This window comes from Bufo gargarizans, chromosome 6 (assembly GCF_014858855.1).
Source record: "Bufo gargarizans isolate SCDJY-AF-19 chromosome 6, ASM1485885v1, whole genome shotgun sequence".
NCBI lineage: Eukaryota > Metazoa > Chordata > Amphibia > Anura > Bufonidae > Bufo > Bufo gargarizans.
In genome coordinates, this window is record NC_058085.1 from 185,486,346 (window position 1) to 185,510,336 (window position 23,991).

General features: G+C 42.2%; 1 protein-coding gene across 1 annotated transcript in view; it reads left to right on the forward strand.

The window, feature by feature from the left end:
• Nucleotides 1-23,991, forward strand: part of NRG3 (neuregulin 3) — a 1,217,439-nt gene that overhangs the window by 725,315 nt on the left and 468,133 nt on the right. Inside the window, exon 3 of the mRNA XM_044298081.1 lies at nucleotides 14,396-14,469. Within this exon, the coding sequence (XP_044154016.1) occupies nucleotides 14,396-14,469 (74 nt within the window). The remainder of the gene's footprint in view (nucleotides 1-14,395; nucleotides 14,470-23,991) is intronic.

The following is a 23,991-nucleotide window of genomic DNA, read 5'->3' on the forward strand; positions in this document are numbered from 1 at the left end:
TTAGTTTTGGAAGCTAGCAGATTGTTGGTGACTTTTGTTAAGGCAGTTTCATTGGAGTGATTGGGTCTGAAGCTGGATTGCAGTTGATCAAAAAGTGAGTGGGATGAGAGGTGGGAGGACAGTTCGAGAAGGACAATATAATATTGTTTGCCACATGTGGTTGTGAAATGACTATATTGCTATAAAAATGAAATTTCTACCAAAATCATTCGGATTGAATGCTTCTGCAAATAAAGAAAGGCTCAAGAAGGATTATAGCCTTAAAAATCCCAATCAAGTCTACATCATACGTCAGCAAATGTGTAGAATTATCTATGATTGCATGACTAGAAGCAGAATGCTGACAGGGGGCGGAGCTTCTCATCTGAGCAGCGTGCACATGCAAGTGTGAGCTTTGCTCGGGATTTGAGGGATACAGGCTTCATTAGCTCTTATTACACAAGCAATATGGGTAAAACTATCAAAGATCGCTCCAAAAACACACCGGGACAACTTAAAATGGGACAAGTCCTGGGAGACATTGATAAGTTTATAAAAAAGACTGACCTGCCCATAGTAAGGCAAATAAGCAAGATGGCGCTCTGTCTTCCATGGGCTTTTCAGCAGACTCAGAGGCAGAGAGGGACAGAGAGGCTGAAAAACAACCTAGGCAAGAGCAACTACCAGTCTCAATTCTATTTATGAAAGAACTTCTGGTGGAAACCCTGAGCCCTATAAAAAGAGACCTGCAAGACATTAAACGGGACTTGAGGCAAGTAACTAAGCGGGTAGACAATGTGAAAAGCAACCAGGGAGCCATAGTGGAGTTTGGATCTGCAGTCTCATCTAGCTTAGACAATGCCCAAGCTCACATAAATGTCTTATATAATATGGTCAAGGACCAAGACAACCGTAGCAGAAGCAATAACATCCACATTAAGGGTTACCGAGACTAAACAAACCACCTAGAGATGTCATATGCAGACTAATGAACTTTCAAACTAGTCCCCGGAGGCTCCTAGTGGACACTGCTGACTGAGTATCTTACACTTGATTTGGTATACATCCTTATCACTATCTTCTGCATATTTTGATGAGAGTGAAATGTTCAATGCAATTGTTGACACTCTCTTAAGAGCCACCTTATGCTTTTTGAAGTTGCTTTATTTACCCACCCATATGTCATGGAACCATGAACCAGACGTACAACAAGAGATGAGTGGAAATAAGAAGGCTTTATTGAAAATAAAGCTGTAAGGCAAAAGTCCAAACGGATGGCTAAACCGAAGCAGGGTCTTGCGAAACCAGAGATCAGGAACCAGAAGGGTAGTCAGATGAAGCCAGGATCAGGAACCAACAGGGTAGTCAGACGAAGCCAGGATCAGGAATCAGCAGGGTAGTCAGACGAAGCCAGGATCAGGAACCAGAAGCAGCAGCAGTCTTAGAAGCATGTGAGCACAGGAGGACCAAGCAGGGAACTGAAGCCACAGACCTCCTATATATGAGCTAGGCATCCAGCTCCTCCCAGTGGGAAGGAGGAGCCGCAGGGTGGGAGGCTACAAGAAACCCAGAAACCAAGATGGCCGCCAGCACATGTCAAACGAAGGAGAACAGCAAGGAGGTAAGACCATGACAGTACCTCCCCCTCAAGGGCCCCTCCTCCGTGGAGTAAGGAACGGTTTCTGAGGGAAGCGTGCGTGGAAGGCTCGGAGCAAGGCAGGAGCATGGACATCTGCGGAGGGAACCCAGGAACGCTCCTCTGGACCATAACCACGCCAATGGACCAAAAACTGCACCCGGCCTCGGACCAGGCGTGAGTCCAGGATATTGCTCACCTCATACTCCTCACGATTGCCCACTTGGACCGGACGAGGCCGAGGAATCGAGGAAGTGAAACGATTACACACCAGTGGCTTCAAGAGGGAGACATGAAACACGTTGGAGATCCGCATGCCAGGAGGAAGCGCAAGGGCATAGGCTACCGGGTTTACCCTGCGAAGCACTCGGAAGGGACCAACAAAGCGAGGCGCCAGCTTGGGAGTGGGCACTCGAAGGTTGAGGTTGCGGGTGGACAACCATACGCGGTCTCCGACCTGGTAGGAAGGAGCGGGCGCTCGTCTGCGATCAGCCTGGAGTTTCTGGCGCTGCGCAGAGACCTCAAGGGACCTCTGGATCTGTACCCAAGAAGCACGTAGGACGGAAAGGTGATCCTCCACAGCCGGAATATCCTGGGGAGAGAATACCTCCGGTAACACGGCAGGTTGGAACCCATAATTGGCCATGAAGGGAGACGTCCTAGAGGAAGAGTTCACCGCCGTGTTCCTGGCAAACTCAGCCCAAGGCAGGAGGTCAACCCAATTGTCTTGGTGATCGGAGACATAGCAACAAAGGAATTGCTCCAAGGCCTGATTGGATCGTTCTGCGGCCCCATTGGACTGAGGGTGGTAGGCCGATGAGAAAGAGAGATGAATCCCCAACTGGGAGCAAAAGGCGCGCCAGAACCTGGACACAAACTGACTCCCCCGATCCGACACAATCTCCTTGGGCAAACCGTGCAACCGGAAGACCTCCCTGGCAAAAATCGAGGCCAACTCTTGTGCAGAGGGTAACTTCTTGAGAGGTACACAGTGGCACATTTTGGAAAACCGATCCACTATCATGAGAATGACCGTATGGCCTCGGGATGCAGGGATGTCCACAATGAAATCCATCCCCAGGTGTGACCATGGACGCTCCCCGGTGGCTATGGGTTGCAAAAGGCCCAACGGAAGGTGCCGAGGGGACTTACTCTGGGCACAAACGGAGCATGCCGCTACATATGCGGCGATGTCGGAACGTAGAGAAGGCCACCAGAACAGACGTGAAACAGCCCAGGACAGCTGATTCTTTCCAGGATGCCCCGCGGCCTTGGAGTTATGGTAGGTTCGCAACAACCGAGTGCGCAACTCCTCAGGCACAAAACACCTGCCGTTGGGTCTCCCAGAGGGAGCACCAGATTGAGCCGCCAAAATCTGCTCACCCAGGGGAGAGGTCAGGCTGGTGCGAATGGCGGCCAAGATCTGATTCGGAGGTATGACCGAAGTCGGAATCGACTCCTCCCCGGACAGCTCGGAGTACTGCCGTGATAAGGCATCCGCTCTGATGTTCTTGGAACCGGGTAGGTAGGAGACCACGTAATCAAAACGTGACAAGAACAGAGCCCATCTGGCCTGACGTGGTGTCAATCTCTTGGCCTCAGAGAGGTAGGTCAGATTCTTGTGGTCCGTCAGGATGAGAACCGGAACCACCGAGCCCTCGAGCAAGTGCCTCCATTCTTTAAGGGCCTGCACGATGGCCAATAACTCCCTGTCACCAATCTGATAGTTGCACTCCGCGGAAGACAGTTTCCGGGAGTAAAACCCACAAGGAAGCAGAGGACCCTCTGGTGTTCTACGCTGAGACAGGAGGGCGCCTACTCCCGTCTCAGACACGTCCACCTCGAGGACAAACGGCAACCCAGGGTTGGGATGCGACAGAATCGGAGCCGACACAAAGGCGGACTTTAGAGCCTCAAAAGCTCGGATGGCCTCGGGCGGCCAGACCTGGGGATTACTGCCCTTCCTGGTCAGATCCGTGAGAGGCTTGGCTAGCATGGAAAAGTCCCTGATGAACTTCCGATAATAATTGGCGAAGCCCAAAAAGCGCTGCAGGGCACGAAGACCACTGGGCTGGGGCCACTGTAAGACAGCCGAAACCTTCTCAGGATCCATGGAGAACCCCTCAGCAGAAATGATGTAACCTAAGAAGGTTACCTGGGATCGGTGAAATTCGCATTTCTCAAGCTTACCGAACAGCTTGTTCTCTCGTAACCGTTGCAACACTCGTCTGACATCCAGAATGTGGGCCTCCATGGATTCAGAATATACCAAGATGTCATCCAAATAGACCACCACACACTGCTGCAACAGGTCACGGAAAACATCGTTGATGAATTCCTGGAAGACTGCGGGCGCATTGCACAACCCTAAAGGGCATAACCAAGGATTCATAATGACCGGTCCTGGTGTTAAACGCGGTCTTCCACTCATCGCCCGCCTTGATCCTTACCAGGTTATATGCCGCCCTCAGGTCGAGTTTGGTAAAGACCGTGGCCCCTTTGAGGCGATCGAACAGCTCGGAAATCAAGGGTATCGGGTAAGCGTTCTTGATCGTGATGCGATTGAGACCCCTGTAATCGATGCAAGGCCTCAACTCACCGCCCTTCTTTTTCACAAAGAAAAATCCAGCCCCTGCCGGGGACGAGGATTTGCGAATGTGTCCGCGTGAAAGCGCCTCCCTCACGTACTCCTCCATGGCCTCATTCTCCGCTACCGACAGTGGATAGACTTTGCCACGAGGAGGAACGGCACCAGATTGTAACTCTATGGCACAATCGTATGGGCGGTGCGGAGGTAGGGCAACCGCACGCACCTTATCGAATACATCCTGGTACTCCTCGTATTCAGGAGGCGACAGAGAGTCCGAGGAAGTACACAGCAACTTGACAGGCCCATGGATGCAACTAGCCCCACACTGCGGTGACCACGAGAGGATCTCGGCCGATTTCCAATCGAAAGTCGGATTATGCTTCTGGAGCCAGGGGTACCCCAAGACCACCGAGTAGTGTGGAGACGAAATAACCTGGAGACAGACCGACTCTCTGTGAACGGCACCAATGGCCATCCCCACTGGTAGGGTCTCATGAGTCACGTGTGGCGGCAGAAGGGGTCTGCCGTCTATCGCCTCAAGAGCCAGTGGGGAACCTCGAGGCTGCAGAGGAATGGAATTGGCGGCAGCGAACACACTATCAATGAACAAACCACCAGCACCAGAGTCCACCAACGCCTGGGTCGTCACCGAGCCCCCGACCCAGGAGAGGACAACAGTAATCAGTGGTTTGTCAACACGGGAAACCGGGGACGAGGAGACTCCACCCAAGATCTGCCCCCGACAGGATCTCAGGTGCGAGCGTTTCCCGGACGGTTCGGGCATGCCAACCGAAAATGCCCACCGAGACCACAGTACATGCATCGGCCCTCGCGTCTCCGGAGTACCCTCTCCCCCTCGGACAGGCGAGCAAACCCCAGCTGCATGGGTTCACCCCCAGACAAGTCATCCCCAGGAGGCGTGGGAGGAGAGGGAGGCACGGGTGGGACAGCAAACGTAGGCGCCAATCTGTTAGAAGGCCTCCGCAGGCTCTCCTGAAAGGAAGGTCTCTCCCTGAGTCTGGTGTCAATCAAAATCAGGAAAGAAATAAGAGACTCGAGCTCCACAGGTAGGTCCTTAGCTGCAACCTCATCCTTCAAGGCATCCGAGAGACCATGAGAGAAAGCAGCGACCAGAGCCTCATTATTCCATAGAATGTGTCGGCAGATAAGAACCATTTGGCCCATCTAGTCTGCCCAATATATCTGAATCCTATGAATAGTCCCTGGCCCTATCTTATATGAAGGATAGCCTTATGCCTATCCCATGCATGCTTAAACTCCTTCACTGTATTTGCCGCTACCACTTCTGCAGGAAGGCTATTCCATGCATCCACTGGCCCACCTCTGCTGCCAGGGTACGAAACTCAATGGCGTATTCCGCTACGGATCGTGAACCCTGTCTGATGGACATAAGGAGCTTCGCAGCAGAGGCAGCACGAGCCGGCACATCGAATACCTTCCGAAGAGAAGCAACAAAACCGGAAAACTCGGCAACCACCGGATTGTTGTTCTCCCATAAAGGGCTGGCCCAGGCCAAGGCCTTGTCCGAGAGCAGCGAGATCAAGAAGCCCACCTTTGATCTCTCAGTAGGAAAGGCATGTGGCAGCAACTCGAAGTAAATGCCCACCTGGTTAAGGAAACCTCGGCACTGAGTTGGCTCTCCCCCAAAGCGCTGTGGAAGGGGGGCAGAACCGGTCATACCCCGAAACACCGCAGGCGCAGCAACAGGTGTCGGGGTAGACTCTGGCGCAACAACCGGAGCGGCAGTAGGAGCGGGCCCAGGAGCGACAACCGACCCATCGGCAACGGAAGCTAAATGAGCCGTGCGTTCAAGCAGGGTTTGCAACGCCACAGCGAACCGACCCAACAGGTGATCCTGCTGATCAAGTCTGGCAACCAGCGTAGGTAGCGAGGATGGCCCTGTACCGTCAGAATTCATGGCTTGGTCCTAATGTCATGGAACCATGAACCAGACGTACAACAAGAGATGAGTGGAAATAAGAAGGCTTTATTGAAAATAAAGCTGTAAGGCAAAAGTCCAAACGGATGGCTAAACCGAAGCAGGGTCTTGCGAAACCAGAGATCAGGAACCAGAAGGGTAGTCAGATGAAGCCAGGATCAGGAACCAACAGGGTAGTCAGACGAAGCCAGGATCAGGAATCAGCAGGGTAGTCAGACGAAGTCAGGATCAGGAACCAGAAGCAGCAGCAGTCTTAGAAGCATGTGAGCACAGGAGGACCAAGCAGGGAACTGAAGCCACAGACCTCCTATATATGAGCTAGGCATCCAGCTCCTCCCAGTGGGAAGGAGGAGCCGCAGGGTGGGAGGCTACAAGAAACCCAGAAACCAAGATGGCCGCCAGCACATGTCAAACGAAGGAGAACAGCAAGGAGGTAAGACCATGACACCATATCCCTCTATACAGTCCCATAACTGGTCACACAAACCTCTTTCCACAGGTTATAAATCAAACTTATCACCCCAAACCTGTGGTATATTTTGGCAAACATGTCACTAATGCCAATAACTTCCTTAAAAGATATTATTGCACTAATATTAGACTCTACAAACATTGTTAGCCTTGTGGCGATACAAAGGTTGTCACTAACTAATTTTCTATTCATTTTTCTTTTCTTTTTGTTATGTTTGTACACTATAGTCACACCAACTCCAGAGAGGTCCACTGTTGTCAGCTATTACCTCCTTTTCCTGACTCAATATGGCTACATTTAACGTCTGTTCCTTCAATGTCCGAGGTCCGGGCACACCTTTCAAGAGAGGTCAGATCATCTAACATACATGCAAACACCGAGTAGATATGATGATGCTGCAGGAGACACACTTTAAGAAAAACCATATCCCCTGTTTATCAAGACCCACCTAAAATCAATGGTTTCACAGTGTGTCTCCTGAGTCTCCAATGAAAGGAACATATATTGTTATACATAAGAACTTACCCTTGGACGTGTGCTTGACCTTAATTGACAAATAGGGTTGATATGTCTTCCTAAAAAGTTCTATTGGGAACCAGATATACACATTTGGTAATGTCTATGCCCCTAACCTAATATCTCTCAACATATATGGCCTACTGGGGTTTTTGTTTTATTCAGTGATTTTGCAGAGGGAGTTACAATCCTGGGAGGATATCTAAATGTTTTCTTTCACCCACAGTTTGATTTGACACTTCCACTGGACTTTCTTCCATGTCCCAGCTGGCAATCCATAAAATATTAAAATCTATCACAGATGCAGATCTAGTTGACTCTTGGAGGACTCTCCATCCCTTTGAGAAAGATTATACTTTCTAGTCCATGGCCCACAAATCATATCAGTGGCTAGATTATATTTTTGTCCCCCCATATGCTCTCCACTTATATAAAGGTCACCATAGGCAATATACTACTTTCTGACCATGTGCCATTATTTTTGTAAATAGCTCTTGTAGGTCTCCCTAAATCATCTACTTCCTGGCATCTCAATGAGACACTGCTAGGCAATATTAATATTGAGTACTTCTGACTCAATGAAACCCCTGATGTGTCTAAGGGGATGGTTTGGGAGGCTCATAAGGCAGTTGTGAGAAGAAACCTTATATCACTGGGATCATTCTTGAAAAATAATAGAAAATCAGCCATATTAAACATCTCAGATTCAGAATATAGAGAAAAATACACAAAAAAATCTAAAAACTGATAATTTTACCAAACTTAGGACAGAGCTTCAGAAAATATTAAATGTATGATCTGCAAAACTGTACCTCTCGGCACAATTCAGATATTATGCCCATGGAGAAAAGGCCACCAAATTAATGTTAGCCCAATAAAAAAAAAAGAAAATCACAAGGATAGATCCACTCTGTCAGATCGGCTTCTTCCCAACCCCTGATGACCACAAAGCAGATTGCTTCTCGCTTCACTGAATTTTACCAACAATTGTATAATTTGAGTGATTCCACAACTGCACAAGAAAAAGAAATCAGCGGTCGAGACATTAGATGCCTGGTTAGAGTGCATTAATCTGCCAAGACTAGATTAGGTTAAATCTACCTCACTTTATTGGCCCATTTTCATTGGAATAAATGACTATTGCTTTTAAAAGCACTTCCTTTCGCGAAAGTCTAGGCCCAGATGGCTTGCCTTTGCTCTATTATAAGACATTTCAATCTATTCTCCTCCCTAAGCTTCTCTCTGTAATGCTGCCCTACAAAATAACTCTACCACCGCAAATGCTAAATGCCACTGTCACAAATATCCCCAAAGAGGAGAAAGATCCATCATTATGTGCAAGTTATAGACCCATCTCCTTACTTATAGTGTTGATCACCAATATTCGAATTTCGAATTTTTATCGCGAATATAGGTACTTTGAAAATTCACCAATATTTTGAATATAGTTATATATATTCGGAATTTCGAATATTCATTATTTTTTTCCTTTTTCCTATATTCTTGTTTTAGAATATTACGAATATTTGAAAAAACTAAGTTATAGCAATATAGCGAATATTCAAAAAAACAAATATAGAGCAATTTAGCTAATATAGTGGTATAATCTTCTTTGTCTAATAGTTGTAATTTTTTTCTCATCTGAAGTTCATATTGGAAAAAAATTACAACTATAAAAAAAGATTATAGCACTATATTAGCTAAATTGCTCTATATTAGTTTTTTTTCGAATATTCGCTATATTGCTATATATTCTTGTTTTAGAATATTACGAATATTCGAAAAAACTAAGTTATAGCAATATAGCGAATATTCAAAAAAAAATCGAATATAGAGCAATTTAGCTAATATAGTGCTATAATCTTATTCTAAAAAATATTCATGAAATATCGCGAATTCGAATATGACCCCTGCCGCTCATCACTACTTACTTAATGTGGATCTAAAATTATATGCAAAAATGTTGGCATTTAGACTGAAACTATTACTTCCCCAACTTATTAATATTGAGCAAGTGGGCTTTGTTACAGGTAGAGAGGGCTGCATGAACATTATCCGTTTGATCAACCTTATATATCGAGCCAAATATTGCTCATTTCCCTAATCTTATTAGGTACCAATGCCGAAAAGGCTTTTGACAGAATGGTTTGGCTGTTCATGACTAAGGTCCTTGCGAAATGCCACATACCTCCACAACTTATAGACACAATAATGATGATGTATAAAGAACCCTCGGCAAAGGTTTTAGTTAATTCCACTTTGTCCACTTCCTTTATTATCTGAAATGGAACCCATCAGGGATGTCCCTTACTCCCTTTACTTTTTATCCTCACTATTGAACCTTTACTGCAAGCCCTGAGGCAGGATGACAGGGTCAAGTGTATGAAGATTGGGGAGACGTATCATCAAGCAGCTGCTTTTGTGGATGACTTGCTGATCATCGTCACTAAACCCCATCAGGCATTGTTGGTGTTCCAGTCTATCTTGCACAAATTTGGGGAATTATCCAATTTCCTCATAAACTTTCCTCATAAATCTTTGAATGTGTCCCTAGATGCCCAATCTCAGCAAATGTTATAACTACATTCACCTATTTAGTGGTCTAATAATCATATTAAATTCTTGGGGATATACCTGACTTCAGAACCTTCTGATCTGTATAAAGCAAACTTTCTTAATATGCCATTGCAAATCAAATCCTTTGCTTCATGGTTCGGCAGGAGAGCTCTGGTCAAAACCATTATATCCCCTAGGGTTTTGTACTATCTACATAATCTCCACATATACTTGCCCAACAGTTTTTCTCTCAGTTGCGTACTACCCTCTCTGGATTTCTGTGGAAAAAAAAAAACTAGGCCAAGACTCTCTCACTCAAAACTTATACAACCTAGCGATCAAGGTGGTATTGGCCTCCCAGACTTTATGCTATATTATAGAGTTTGGAATGGTTGCGTCCTCATGAAGGACGACTAGACATTTAGGCGGATATCCGTTTTTTTTACAGAGGACATGCTTAATGATATAAAATCTGTCCTGAGCCTGTATACTCACAACACCATGAAGATCTGGAGGCAATACCTTTATTCCACTTTGTTAACACCTCAATTCTAACTTTTTATTTAAGTACGAGATGTATTGAGTGACTCTTCTCTTTTTAGGAGATCACTCATAAAGGCTGGAAGACATATTACATTGCCATTACTAGACCTCTTAGATCCCGATTTAAATTTGCCACAAGGTTGGCAACTCTACCCTCAACTTAAGCCCCTCTCTCCTTTACAATTATTTCACATCCAGCACTATGTTAGACGACTTTTCATCATACCCCAGGATAAGAGGATGTAATATATACCATTTGAGAAGCTAATCTTCATGGCTAGATCTCCACCTCAGAAAATCTCAGCTATTTATGCCATTTTGATATCTAATGCTAACCCTAAGGAAATTACATATTAAAAGATGTGAAACAGATCTCAAGGTCTCATTTTTAGACAGTGAGAAACTTTACCTGATGGCATTGACTCCAAAGATCTCAAAATGTGTAAAACTACAAGAGAACTTCTAGAAAGTTCTTACCCGGTGGTACTACACACCAGATAGATTACACGCTATATTCCCAGCATCTTGTCCACTTTGCTGTAGTTGCCATCAGACTTTGGGTTAATTTCTTCATATTTGTTGGGAATGTCCTAAAATTAACTCCTTTTGGAGAGAGATTGGAGACATCATTTCACGAGTATGTCACATGGCACTTCCCCGACACATAGGACCTATATCCTCAACAAATATGGAGATCAGGTGGTGCCCAACCCTAGGGTTGGATAAAGCTTAGTATCTACTTAGTAGCAGCAGATAGAATCCTAGTAGCCATGTATTGGAAATCCATATTATCCCCCCCAATAGCCCAACAGCTTCTATGATGAGATCATATTTACCGAATGGAACAGATTTCCAGCTGGAAAAATGGCTCCCACTGTGCTTTTTTACACCTCTGGCGTCCCTGGCAGCTGTTTAGGGGATTTCATAGTCCTTGAGATGCATATATATAGATGTAATACACTTAACTGACCTCATTATAACCACTATCAAGTACAACTGTACCTCTTCTCTTAGTGACTATATTATCAACAACAGTGGACCTCCTCTGCGACCTCAGTTCAGAATATTATTGTTATTTCCTCTGTCCCTTCTTCCCTCCCTCCTCCTTCCCCAAGTTTCCCAATCTCCCATCGTCCTCCCCCCCTTCTCTGTGCCCCCCATTTTCTCCCCTCCGTAAACTTTTTACCATATATTCACCTTTGTATGTTGAGACTAATTGTAAATTTGATACAGAATTTATATTATAATACATTACGAAGCCCTCGCTCCATACAGTATTCAAACAAAGTATTATGTGAATCAACTTCGGATGTTTCATTCAAAGTCGATTCGCTCATCCCTAGTCGAAAGCAATGACGATTTACAGCTTCCCACAATGTATATAATTAGAATTTTAGGCAATGTAGGTCATGATTTGACCATTATAATTATGCAATTGTTCATTCAGAGAGGGAATACAATACCTTGCAATTGGTGGTGGCTCCAGTGGTTGGAACCCCACCAAAAATCTTATCTCCTATCATATGGCTAGGGGATAAGTTTATAACTTGGTACAACCCCTTTATTTCCATGTATCCATTTCACATATTGACCCAAATGTGCATAGATGTTTTTTTTTAGTTTTTTTTTAGTTTTTTCTCCAAGACAAATTGTTTTCTTTAAATGGCACTGTTTATTTTATTAAGGCTTGTATAGGAAAGGGGAAAAAAAATCTTTCTGGGTTGAAATTGGAAAAAATGGCAATTCCACTGAAGTTTAGTTTTTTGTTTTGTTTTGTTTGTATTATGTTGACTGTGTGCTAAATATGACACGACAACCTTATTCTGTGGGTCAGTACAATTATGGAAAGGCTGGATTTATGTAGTCTTTATTATGTTTTACTATTTTTTAGAAAATAAAAGCCTTTGAAAAAAAAAAAATCTTTTGACACCAAATTCTGGCAGCCATCACTTTTTATATTTATAGCTACAGAACTATATGACCTTGTTTTTTTTTTTGTTTTTTTTTTTCAAGATGAGCTGGTACCTTTTTGATCACTTTTTATTCAATATTTTGTGGGGGTATGATTTTTTCATTTTTTTCTTTACAGCATTCACTGAACAAGAAAATATATTTTGCACATTCAGTGCACATTTTTTATGTGGCAATACCAACAGTCCAGCAGGCCCATTTTTGTTTATTTCTGACGTATAATCTGTGCCCATTTCATTAGAAACTCCCTTCTTAGGCCTCATGCACACAAATGTATTTTAATTCCGTGTCCATTCCATTTTTTTTGTAGACAGTATATGGAACCATTCATTTTAATGAATCAGCAAAAAATAACGGAAGGTATTACAGGTTTCTGTATTTCCGTTCCGCAAAAAAATAGAACATGTTCTATTATTGTCTGCATTACTGACAAGGATATTACTGTTCTATAAGGGGCCAGCTGTTCCGTTTAGCAAAATACAGTATGTACACGGACGTTATTCATAGTTTTTGTGGATCCGTTTTTGCGGACCACAAAATACATACAGTCGTGTGCCTGAGGCCTTAGACAATGATAGAATATTATAGAGCTAGTTGATATGCTCTAAGAAGGACACACATTATTATATTATTATAGGTTATTTACCAGCGGAGCAAGGCAGATTTGGTTTACAGAAAAAAAAAAAAAAAAAACACATTTGCATTCAGTAGCTTTAATTCACTTTATAAATCAGTAAGCAGAATATTATTTTACAACAGATGGACTGAATTTTGTGAAAGAATGTATTCATAGACATAAGTGCTTGAAATTTTTTCATGTTAAAAGCTGTTGTATGTTATTTTGTTATTAAACCTTAAACTTAGTAGTTTAAAGCTTTTCTGTCAATGAAATGTAACAGTTGTAAAGCACTAATATAAAATAAAAATTTGGTCTATAAATGGAACTTTACATTAATAAACAATTTTGGGGGTTTTGAGATATGACCATTTAAAGAATAAAAAAGTCACATTTAAAAAGTTGCAAACACATAGGGGGTCATTTATCAAACTGGTGTAAAGTAGAACTGGCTTAGTTGCTCATAGCAACCAATCAGATTCCACCTTTCATTTTTCAAAGGAGCTGTCAAAAATGAAAGGAGGAATCTGATTGGTTTCTATGGGCAACTAAGCCAGTTCTACTTTACACCAGTTTGATAAATGACCCCAATAGTTTGTGACATTTTAAAGCCCACTTTTCTGGTGATAAATCTCCTCCTTAGTTTCTACTTGCCTTTATGGTTACAAATGAAAGGTGCCACAGCCTGATAAATTGTCTTTGTCTACATATCCATAAAGTGTTTAACATGTATTTTTTTTAAATAGCTCCAAAAGTCTGACGTGAATAAATAAATTGTTTCTGATGCATAGCTCTAAATCCACTGTATAGTCAGCACATTATGCTTTAAATCTACCTGCAGCCAGCACTATAGGCAGTTTATACAATTTATACATTGAACTATAAAAAATAAAAATATAAATTATAATAATAATATTAATAAAAATCATTTTACACTAAACTTATAAGCCCCCTCTAGTGGTGGATGCAAGTAATCTGGATGTTATATCATAAATCTCCTCTTGGATTTTGGAACTCTATATCAGAAATATATATATATTTTTTTTAAGTTTATCAAGCTTTAAAGGGTTTTCCGAAAGGATAGGTCATCAATAACAGATTGGTGACCCAATATCAGATCAGCACACTTATGACCTGTTTGATGAGGCCATGGTACTCCAGTGTGTCTTCTGACTTTTTCAGTTGCTCACCAAACATTGTGCTACCCCTTGGATAGTGGATTTGCTTTTAATTGCTGCCTAGGCCCATTCAATTGAATGGGACTAAGCTGTGCCTAGGCCATTTGACTGATAAACATGACGCCACTGGCCTAGGAAGTGGCTGAGGTGCTCATAGGAGCACTGTGGGCTCTTCAAACAGCTTTGTGCTAATGTGATAATGATGATCTCTCCTCAGGGAAGGTCATCAATATAAAAATCTCAGACAACCCATTTAAAGCATCTTTAGCTAAACACTGGCCTTACAAATCCATCAAACTAGAAACAGAGATATAATCAAAGATGCAATGCAGTATTTTATGTTTCTTACAATGCCATATTTTTGTCCTTCTTCTGCAGGTGCAAAGAGGGCTACCATGGTGTACGATGTGACCAGTTCTTACCGAAAACTGATTCAGTACTATCTGACCCAAGTAAGTTCACACTTTATAATTTTCCCTTTAGAAGGCTAAACTATTTATATTATGCTGCTATCTTTTTTTCTATTTTATTGTGGAATTCAAGAAGCAGCAAACATGTTTTCTGGTATTTGTGAGGCATTTAAAAAAAACTCATTATGTATTAGTCGGTTTTAGAAAATGATAGAAAATCACTGTATTAAAAACAAAACGATAAACTTGTGACTGCATTTTTGATCAATATTTTGCAAGTCCCAAAAAGGGTAGTGTTAGATTGAAATACAGTCATACATACTGCCATAAAAAGTGCTAATGTGTAGCATATTCAAATTCCTTTAAAGGGCCATTAAAAATGTTCCCATTTATTCCAATGGGGTCCGTTTGGTCATGAAAATGGCCTAAAGTAGGACATAACCAATTTTTTGACTGCCACTATTCACTGACCATAAAAAAAAAGCCAAGTAAATAGCCCCATAGACTGCAATGATTTTGGAAACGGTCATGGGATGAACATAAAAAAAAAAAAAATGCCGTGGCACAGCCATTTTTTATGTTGTGTGCATGTAGCCTAAGTCTGCATCAGAAAAGTGGCAACATGCCCCATCATTTGCCGTATATTATACAATTTTGGGAACAGTGCTGCAAATCTTGGATCCTGTACACTGTAAAGATACAGTATTTGGCCGAATGCACACGGCAGTCTTTCACGGCCGTGAGCAGTCCGTGGAACCACGGGCTGGATTCCTGCTGAGAGCAGGAGCGCACAGCGTCATTGGTTGCTATGACGCCGTGCGCTCCCTGCTGCCACCGCAATACAATAATACACTGGTATGATCTATATATTTGATAAATTAGATGAATAGATGTTTGCCATTGGACTGGGTGAAAATGTGTGTAGGTGGGTAAGTAACTGACTAATGGTACAAACTCAGATTGGGTCACTAGTGGGGTACCCCAGGGGTCAGTATTGGGCCCTATTCTCTTCACTATATTTATTCATGATCTTATAGAGGGGCTGCACAGTATTATTATTATTATTATTATTATTATTATTTATTTTAAAGCGCCAATAATTCCATGGGGCTGTACATTCAGCTGGGGTTACATAGAAATAAAAAACAACAAAAAACAAGAAACTATTAACAGACTGGCACGGAGGGGTAGAGGACCCTGCCCGCAAGAGCTTACAATCTATAAGCGAAGGGGAGAACACAGTAGGTGAGGGTATAGGATTCTCTTGTGGCTGTATGGTGGCAGCATGCTTATATCCGATGGTAGGCTTTCCTTAAAAAGTTGGTTTTTGGGTAACTCTTGAATCTTTGGATGTTGGGTGAGAGCCTGATGTTTTGGGGTAGTGAGTTCCATAGTAGGAGAGAGGCATGTGAGAAATCTTGTAGTCGATTGTGTGAGGAACAGATGAGAGGAGAACTGAGGAGGAGGTCCTGTGAGGATCTGAGATTACTTGTGGGGATGTATCGAGAAAGCAGGTCAGATATATAAGGAGGGTACAGGTTGTGAACGGCCTTATATGTAGTTGTAAGTATTTGAAACTGAGCTTCCTGGGCAATGGGGAGCCAGTGAAGAGATTGGCAGAGGGCGGAAGCAGAGGAGAAACGAGAGGAGAGGTGGCAGCAGAGTTGAGAATAGATCAGAGGGGAGTGATAGTGCTTGATTGGAGGCCACAGAGGAGGATGTTGCAGTAGTCCAGGTGAGAGATGACAAGAGCATGCACTAGTATTTTACTTGACTCAGGGGTGAAGAAGGCTCGTGTGGCTTAAAGGATAGCTCAAAATCCAATGTTACCCCCAGGCAGTGGGCCTGCGAGACGGAAGAAAGTTGTGCTATTAACTATGATTGACAGGTCAGGTAGGGGGGCTGAGTGACATGGGGAAAAGACAATGAATTCAGTTTTCTCCATGTTGAGTTTTAGGAAGCTGAAGAATGAAGATATTGCTGACAGACACAATGGGATTCTGGGTAGGAGGGAAGCAATATCTGGGCCGGAAAGGTAGATTTGAGTGTTGTCACCATAGAGATGGTATTGGAAGCCATGGGACTCTATGAGCTATCCCAGACCGAATGTGTAAGTGGAAAAAAGCAGGGGACCCAGGACAGAGCCTTGAGGCAATAAAATATATATTGTTGCTGACTGTACTAAAATGTGCAAAGAACTTAAAACAAAGAGGAGAGTATACTGTTACAGATAAATCTGGAGTATTGCATACCGTTCTGGGCTCCTGTGAACAAGACAGACAAAGCAGAGCTAGAGAGGGTTCAGAGGAAGACAACTAAAGTAATAACTGGAATGGGTAGACTCCAGTACCCAGAAAAATTATCAAAATTGGGGTTATTCACTTGAGAAAAAAGACAACTGAGGGGAGATCTAATAACCATGTATAAATTTATCAAGGGTCAGCACAGAAATCTCTCCCATCATCTATTTATACCCAGGACTGTGAAGAGGGGGCATCCTCTGTGTCAAGAGGAAGAAGGTTTCTACATCAAGCATTCTTTACTGAGAATATGGAACTTTCTGCCTGAGGAGGTGGTTATTGTGAATTCAAGAGGGGTCTGGATGTATTTCTGGAGTATAATAATATTACAGGTTATACATGTGTTCCTGTACTTTTAATGCATACCGAATAAAACCTGTTTTTTAACAGCGGACGGCCATGCTGGAGGATTTTTTTTTTTCTCATTGCAAATTTAATAGTCCAGGAGCTCCGTGCATGTCTCTTGCTAGCAGTGGGTGAGCTGATAAACTTTTTTAGTGTATAAATATTAAAGGTTATAGTTAATAGAGATGGGATGTTGATCCAGTGAGTTATTCTGATTTCCTGATTGGAATCATTAACACATTTTTCCCCTAAAATGGGGAAAATTTGCTTTTATCTCACAATTTTTTTTTGCCTTCTTCTGAATCAACTTGCATTGTAACAGGCTGAACTAGATGGACCTATGTCTTTTTTTTTTTTAGCCTTATTACAATCTATGTTATTATGTTACTATGTTGCTTTTTTTTTGGGGCTCAGCAATTCAGGTATATAGCAGAGTGGTGTAGTACCAATAAAATTTTTGATTGATACCGTATAGACGGAGGGTATAGACGGAGCTATCAGCCATGTTATAGTGCAAGTAGTTCCCTATGATCCATAACATTTAAATCATTATGACTTTTTTTTAAATAGAATAGAACTTTATATTATAAACTTAAAGTGAAAATCTGAAGTATTGGATAGGAAATTTACTCTGCTTTCAATTCCAATGTGATAAATGCATTCCCAGGAGGGATTAGCAGTGGTAGCCAGGGTCACTGCAGATAAACAGTGATATTGCCAAAAGAACAGAGGATGATACCATCATTACTTTGTTCACTTGGTTGAACTTGATGGACTTATGTCTTTTTTCAACTGTATTAACTATGTAATTAGAAACCAAACAACTGATAATAACTCTTCGAGGATGCTATGAGGATTAACAAAACCTGGAATAAACCTGCTGTATCTGTCATTTGAAACAAATATCAACTCATGCTAAATATTAGCTTCGAAACATAGACTTTTTAGTGGATCATAATAGAAGAAGGCACACTCAGAAACAAATATTAAAAATGTACTGTGGATATTTGGTTTTGTACATCTTGTCAAATCTAGCCGCAAAATATATGCAGCTTCTGTTTCAATAGCTTTTTGGCATTTCATGGCATACATTTGCACAACCAGAGCCCGATTAGTGATGAGCGGCAGGGGCTATATTCGATATTTCACAAATATTTTGTCGAATATTCATCATATATTCAAGAATTCGAGATTGTTTTATTGAATGCGAAAAATTGGCAATGTAAAAGTCGCATAATGCAAATTTGTAATGAGAGATGGGGTGGGTCAATTTGGCTACATTTTTCAAGCTGATAGAAGTTTCATGAGTTTCTCCTGAGACTGGAGAAAATGGTTGACACGGCAGAACATTGCAATAGCTTTATATGCAGATAGAGTCAAGTGCTCCAATATATTTGCAATTGCGCTAAACGGCAGTGATTCGAATATTTTTTTGCACTACATGCAACTTCACATTTTAGCAGGTCTGACTACAGATTACTGATTGGTGCAAGTATTGTTGTAAACTTGACATTGCTTCCTTCTCATTGGCCCACAAGCAAGAAGCAGAGAGGAATCACGTGTTCAGATGAAAAAAAAAAATCTGAATATTCGATCTAACGAATACATAGCACTATATTCTAAATATTCACAAATTCTCGAAGTGGCGATATTCGCGATAAAAATTTGCTATTCGAATATTCGCACTCAACACTAAGCCTGAAAATAGAATTATATTCATTAAAAGGGCAACCCCCGTCCTCCTCCATATACATAGAAATAAATAATCTAGGGGCATCAAAATATTTCATATACTGCTAGTAAGGACCATACCTATAATATATTTTTATTTGCCATTATCTATGTTGTTTTGACTTTGACAACCTGAAGGTCAACTACCAAGGTTCCCCATGTATGAGCTATTGAGCTATTATGGGCACCATCAAGAACATTAGAAGAAAAAATGCACAATTTTTTACTTTTATTTTTCACACCGCTCACTCTATTTTTAAATATGAGAGGGAAAGTGGATGTGGTTAGCTATGTAAATGAGTTTCACTCCAGATTTATCACAGATACTTTTTAAAATATTAGCAAAAAGTTGTAGTCTCATTTCAGTAGGTAGATCTTGTAGACAAAAGTGTTAGGTTTAAGTATCAGACAAATTTATCAACAAGGGACATTTGATAAATGTGACAAAGTACGCCAATGCAGACTCAAGCAAAACTGACTTTAAATATTCCCTGCATCATAAATTCCTTCTTATGAGAACTATGGAAAGAGCCAAGCATGCTTTGTATAACTCCCTAAAATAGAATATAGAAAGCTTAGGTGAGAAGTGACCATCTCACTATGGAGAACAAGAGTAGCAGGTCCCCATATTTGTGGAGCATTGTTCTTTGTTCTACACTCACTAACTTAAGAAAAAAAAAAAAACTTTGTTGAAATCTGTAATTTAATGCATTTCAATGGGGTAGGAGCTTAGAAGCAGCAATTTTCCAGAAATGTAAACGTATGAAGGGAGAATAGTGAAAGATGTATGTCAACATGAAGTGTATGTAAATAACTTTATGGGATAATGAAATCAGTAATTTTATAATATACTTAAAATATATTAAATGTTTGATAAGCAAGAAATTTTTGACCATCTAAAACATTAGGGATGACGGCTTGCTGCTGAACTAGCCATCTAAAAAAGTTTGTGGGCCTGCTGCAGAGCTGACCATCCATCAAAAAAATTTTATGGACGAGGGACTGCCGACGAGCTGACCATCTAAAAATTTAGGGGTGAAGGTCTGCTACTGAGCTGACCCTCTTAAACATTATGGTTGAGGGCCTGTTGTTGACCCTCAAAAACATTATGGTTGAGGGCCTGCTGGTGACCCTCTAAAACAGGGATGCTCAACCTGCGGCCCTCCAGCTGTTGTAAAACTACAACTCCCACCATGCCCTTCTGTAGGATGATCGCTGTAGGATGTCCGGGAATTATGGGAGTTGTAGTTTTACAACAGCTGGAGGGCCGCAGGTTGAGCATGCCTCCTCTAAAACATTATGGGTGAGGTCCCACTGCTGAGCTGACCCTCTAAAACATTAGGAGCGAGGGAAGCCTAATAATCATGTTGATACCATGGAGGAGGAGGAGGAGGAGGAGAAAAGTGAGATTGAACCATATACCCTTTTTAGTGGTGGAAGTGGTGCATCGGAATACAGTGTTTTCAATATACCATGCAAGCCACATTCAGAGTGTCTTTATGTTCAGCCGCTTTCCTCTGCTGGAGTAGAGAAGTTAGGGGCAATCCAGGCCTTGTTCATTTTTACAAGAGTCAACCGGTCAGCATTTTCAGTTGACAAGCAGATGTGCTTATCAGTTATTATGCCCCCAGCAGCACTAATTACACGCTCTGACAAAACGCTGGCGGCAGGGCAGGCTAGCACATCCAAGGCATAGAGTGCCAGTTCATGCCACGTGTCCAGTTTGCACAACCAATAGTTGTAAGGCACACAGGGATCACTGAGGACGCTGACACGGTCTGCTATGTACTCCTTCACCATCTTCTAAAATTTTCCCCTCCTTGTGACACTAGGCTGCGCTGACATGGTTGAGGGTGCTGGCGGGGTGTCATAAACATGTCCCAGGCCTTGAAGAGTGGTGCCCTGCCTCTGCTGGAACTGCTGTGTTTTCCCCTCATCTCCTTTCCTCGATTGGCCAAGGAACTACGTACTCTGCAGCCAGCGTTGTCAGCTGGAAATTTTTTGAGCAATTTTTACACAAGGACCTTCTGGTATTGCACCATTTTGCTCATTCTCTCCACCACAGGAATGAGAGATAAGAAGTTTAACAACCAGCAATTGGTGTTGGCCAAAATGCATACAATGCGAGGGTCACGGGAAAGGCAGCATAACATAAAGTCAGCCATGTGTGCCAACAGACAAGCCTTCGCTGACCTCATCAGGAGGAAGACTCTCAATCTCCTCATCCTCTTCCTCCTCTTCTACCCATCCACCCTGAACAGATGGAATACAACTTCCAAGGGTACTACCCTTTGTAGTGGAGGCAACCGTCTCCTGCTCCTCCTCTTCCTCCTCATCATCCAATATGTGCCGAGAAGACAAACTGAGGATGGTCTGCCTATCACCCTGAAAACTGTCTTCCCCCATTTCCACCTCTTCCATATGCAAAGCGTCCACCTTAATTGTGAGCAGCGAGCATTTGAGTAGACACAGAATTGGGATGGTTACGCTGCTCCGGGGGTGGCACTGAGTTGGATGTGTCAGGCCGCACGTGCGGTGGCTAAAGCTGATGTATTGATAGCTTAGTGTAGGTGTGTGTGTTTGTTTCGATGGCTGGTGCAGAGTAGCTGGTTGTGAGGGAAAAGGGAGCGGGCTGGGGGAATATGGTGAGACTGAATGACAGATGGAGGAGGATCCTGGGATGGGTAAATGGGTGAGTAGACAGATGAATGTATGGATAAATATATAAATATATATATATATATATATAATAAAAAAATATATATAAGAAAGAAAAATAAGAAAAAAAATATATATAAAAATGAAATGAAAAAAGATATAAATAAAAATAAAAATAAAAAGGAAAGTAAAAAACAAATTAATATACATATAAATACATATATACATAAAAAAAAATACAAATAAAATAAGGAGAGAATATAAACAATAAATAAATAAAAATAAATATAAATGTAAAAGTAGATAAAAGGGATGAATGAGTGAATGAAAGAGTGAGTGAATAAAAGAGTAAGGTGAACTTTTATTATGCTGGGAATAGATATGAAGTGGTGTGTGGGCGCGTATGAGGGAGGGGGAAAATGTGGGATAGGGGGATGGGGAGGGTGGCGCATATTGGAGCTAATGAGGAGTAATTACGTGAATTGGGAGATTAGAAGCAGTTGGTCTCTAGGGATTCATTTAGACCAGGGGTGCACAACCTGCGGCCCGGGGGCCACATGTGGCCCTTGATACCATTCTGTGCGGCCCCCAACCATCTGGTAACAGAAATGTATGCCTATGTCTTGTGGCTGCTCACATGTATTTTTCATGTATTTCTCCCATTAGATGGGAGTCCTGGAAGTGTAACTAGACATTAATGATATATAATGTGTGTTCAATATGCCATAAGTACAATATTTCAGTTGTTAATACACCTTTAAATTTGAATTTCGGCCCTCATCATTGGTTCAGTCTGGCAATGTGGCCCCCAACCAGGAAACGTTGTGCACCCCTGATTTAGACCATATGGTTCGATGGTTTGGAGTTTAAAAATCCAATACATTTCTTTTCTCCTCAGTTTTTGGTAACAGTTCCCATCGGTAGCTGGGATTGCTTCAATGGGTAACAGGGAGAGTTCCCCTGGATCTTTATTGTGTGCCTGGATGAAGTGCCGGGAGACTCCATGTTTGAGAAAGCCGTTTGTGATATTCCAGCGGTGTTTGCTCATCCTCTCTCTTAGGGTGAGGGTGGTGCGGCCAATATATTGCAGTCCACATGTGCACTCCAGTAGATAAATGACGAAAGTTGATGAGCAATTCAAAAAATGTTTTATTTCAAAGTTTTCTCCTGTTACGTTACTGGAGAACTTTGTGATTCGGGTTGAAATGTTGAGGCAGCACTTGCATCTGCCATGTCCGCATTTGTAACTGCCAACCACCTTGGGAAATAGACTCAAAATAGCAGGGGGGTCTTTCTTTGGAGGGCGCAAATGGCGGGGGGCAATAAGGTTCCTAATTGTTTGCGCTCTTCTGAAGGTTATGTGTGGCTCCGGTTGTATGTGTTTTGTTAGAAAAGGATCTGCTTGTAATATCTGCCAATGTTTTTTAAAAATGTTTCTCAGAATGTTATGGTTGGTGTTGAATGTGGTTATGAAGGAGGTTTTATACTTCTTGGTGATGTCTGGGTCTGTTTTCTTCACCGCCGGTTGTTTGCTTCCTGATGGTAAGCAGTCTTCCTGGGTGTGTTTTTGTGCCTGCCGTAGAGCTGCCTTAACGACAGCAACTGGGTACCCTTTATTATAAAAAAAAATTTCAATAACCTTGCTTTGTCTTTTGAAATCTTCGCCCTTTGTGCAGTTCCGGCGAATGCGCTTAAACTGGCTGAAGGGGATGTTGTTTTTCCACTTTTTGTGGTGGGCGCTCCGGTAGTCTAAATAGCTGTTGCCGTCTACTTTTTTAAAGAAGGTCTTAGTTTCAATGATGTTATTTGTGTTGGAAAGGACTAAGTCCAGGTATTCGATAGATCTCATGGAGTAGTTGGCTGTAAAGGCGAGGTTGAAGTTGTTGTTATTCAGATGGGCGGTGAAGTCGATGACCTCATCCAGGCTGCCATCCCAGATTAGTAGTAGATCATCAATGTAGCGTTAATAGAAAACTATTTTGTTTTTCCATGGGTGTTCATTGTAAATGAGTTGCTCCTCGAAAATCCCCATCTATAAATTCGCGAAACTAGCCGCGAATTGCGTCCCCATTGCTGTCCCCCTTGTTTGCTTGTAGATTTTGTTATCGAAAGTGAAGATGTTATGGTTCAGAATAAAATCAATGCCGTCCAGAATAAGTTGTCCTTGTGAAACCGGGAGGTTCACATCTTGTTGTAAGAAGTGTCGTATAGCATCTATCCCTTTTGTGTGTGGGATGTTTGAATATAGTGAGGCCACATCAAGTGTGGCCCAGACGTAGGATTTCTTCCAATTTACCTTGTTAAGGAGGGTGATTAGGGTGGCAGAGTCCTTAAGGTAGGATGGTAACTGGACCACATATTTCTGTAAAAAAATATCTATATAATGGGATAAATTGCATGTTAATGAGGAGATTCCAGAAATACTAGGTCTCCCTGGTGGGTTATTGATTGATTTGTGCACTTTGGGTAAGTGGTAGAATAATGCTAAGTTAGGATGATCTATGGTGATGTAATCCTTCTCCTTTTTACT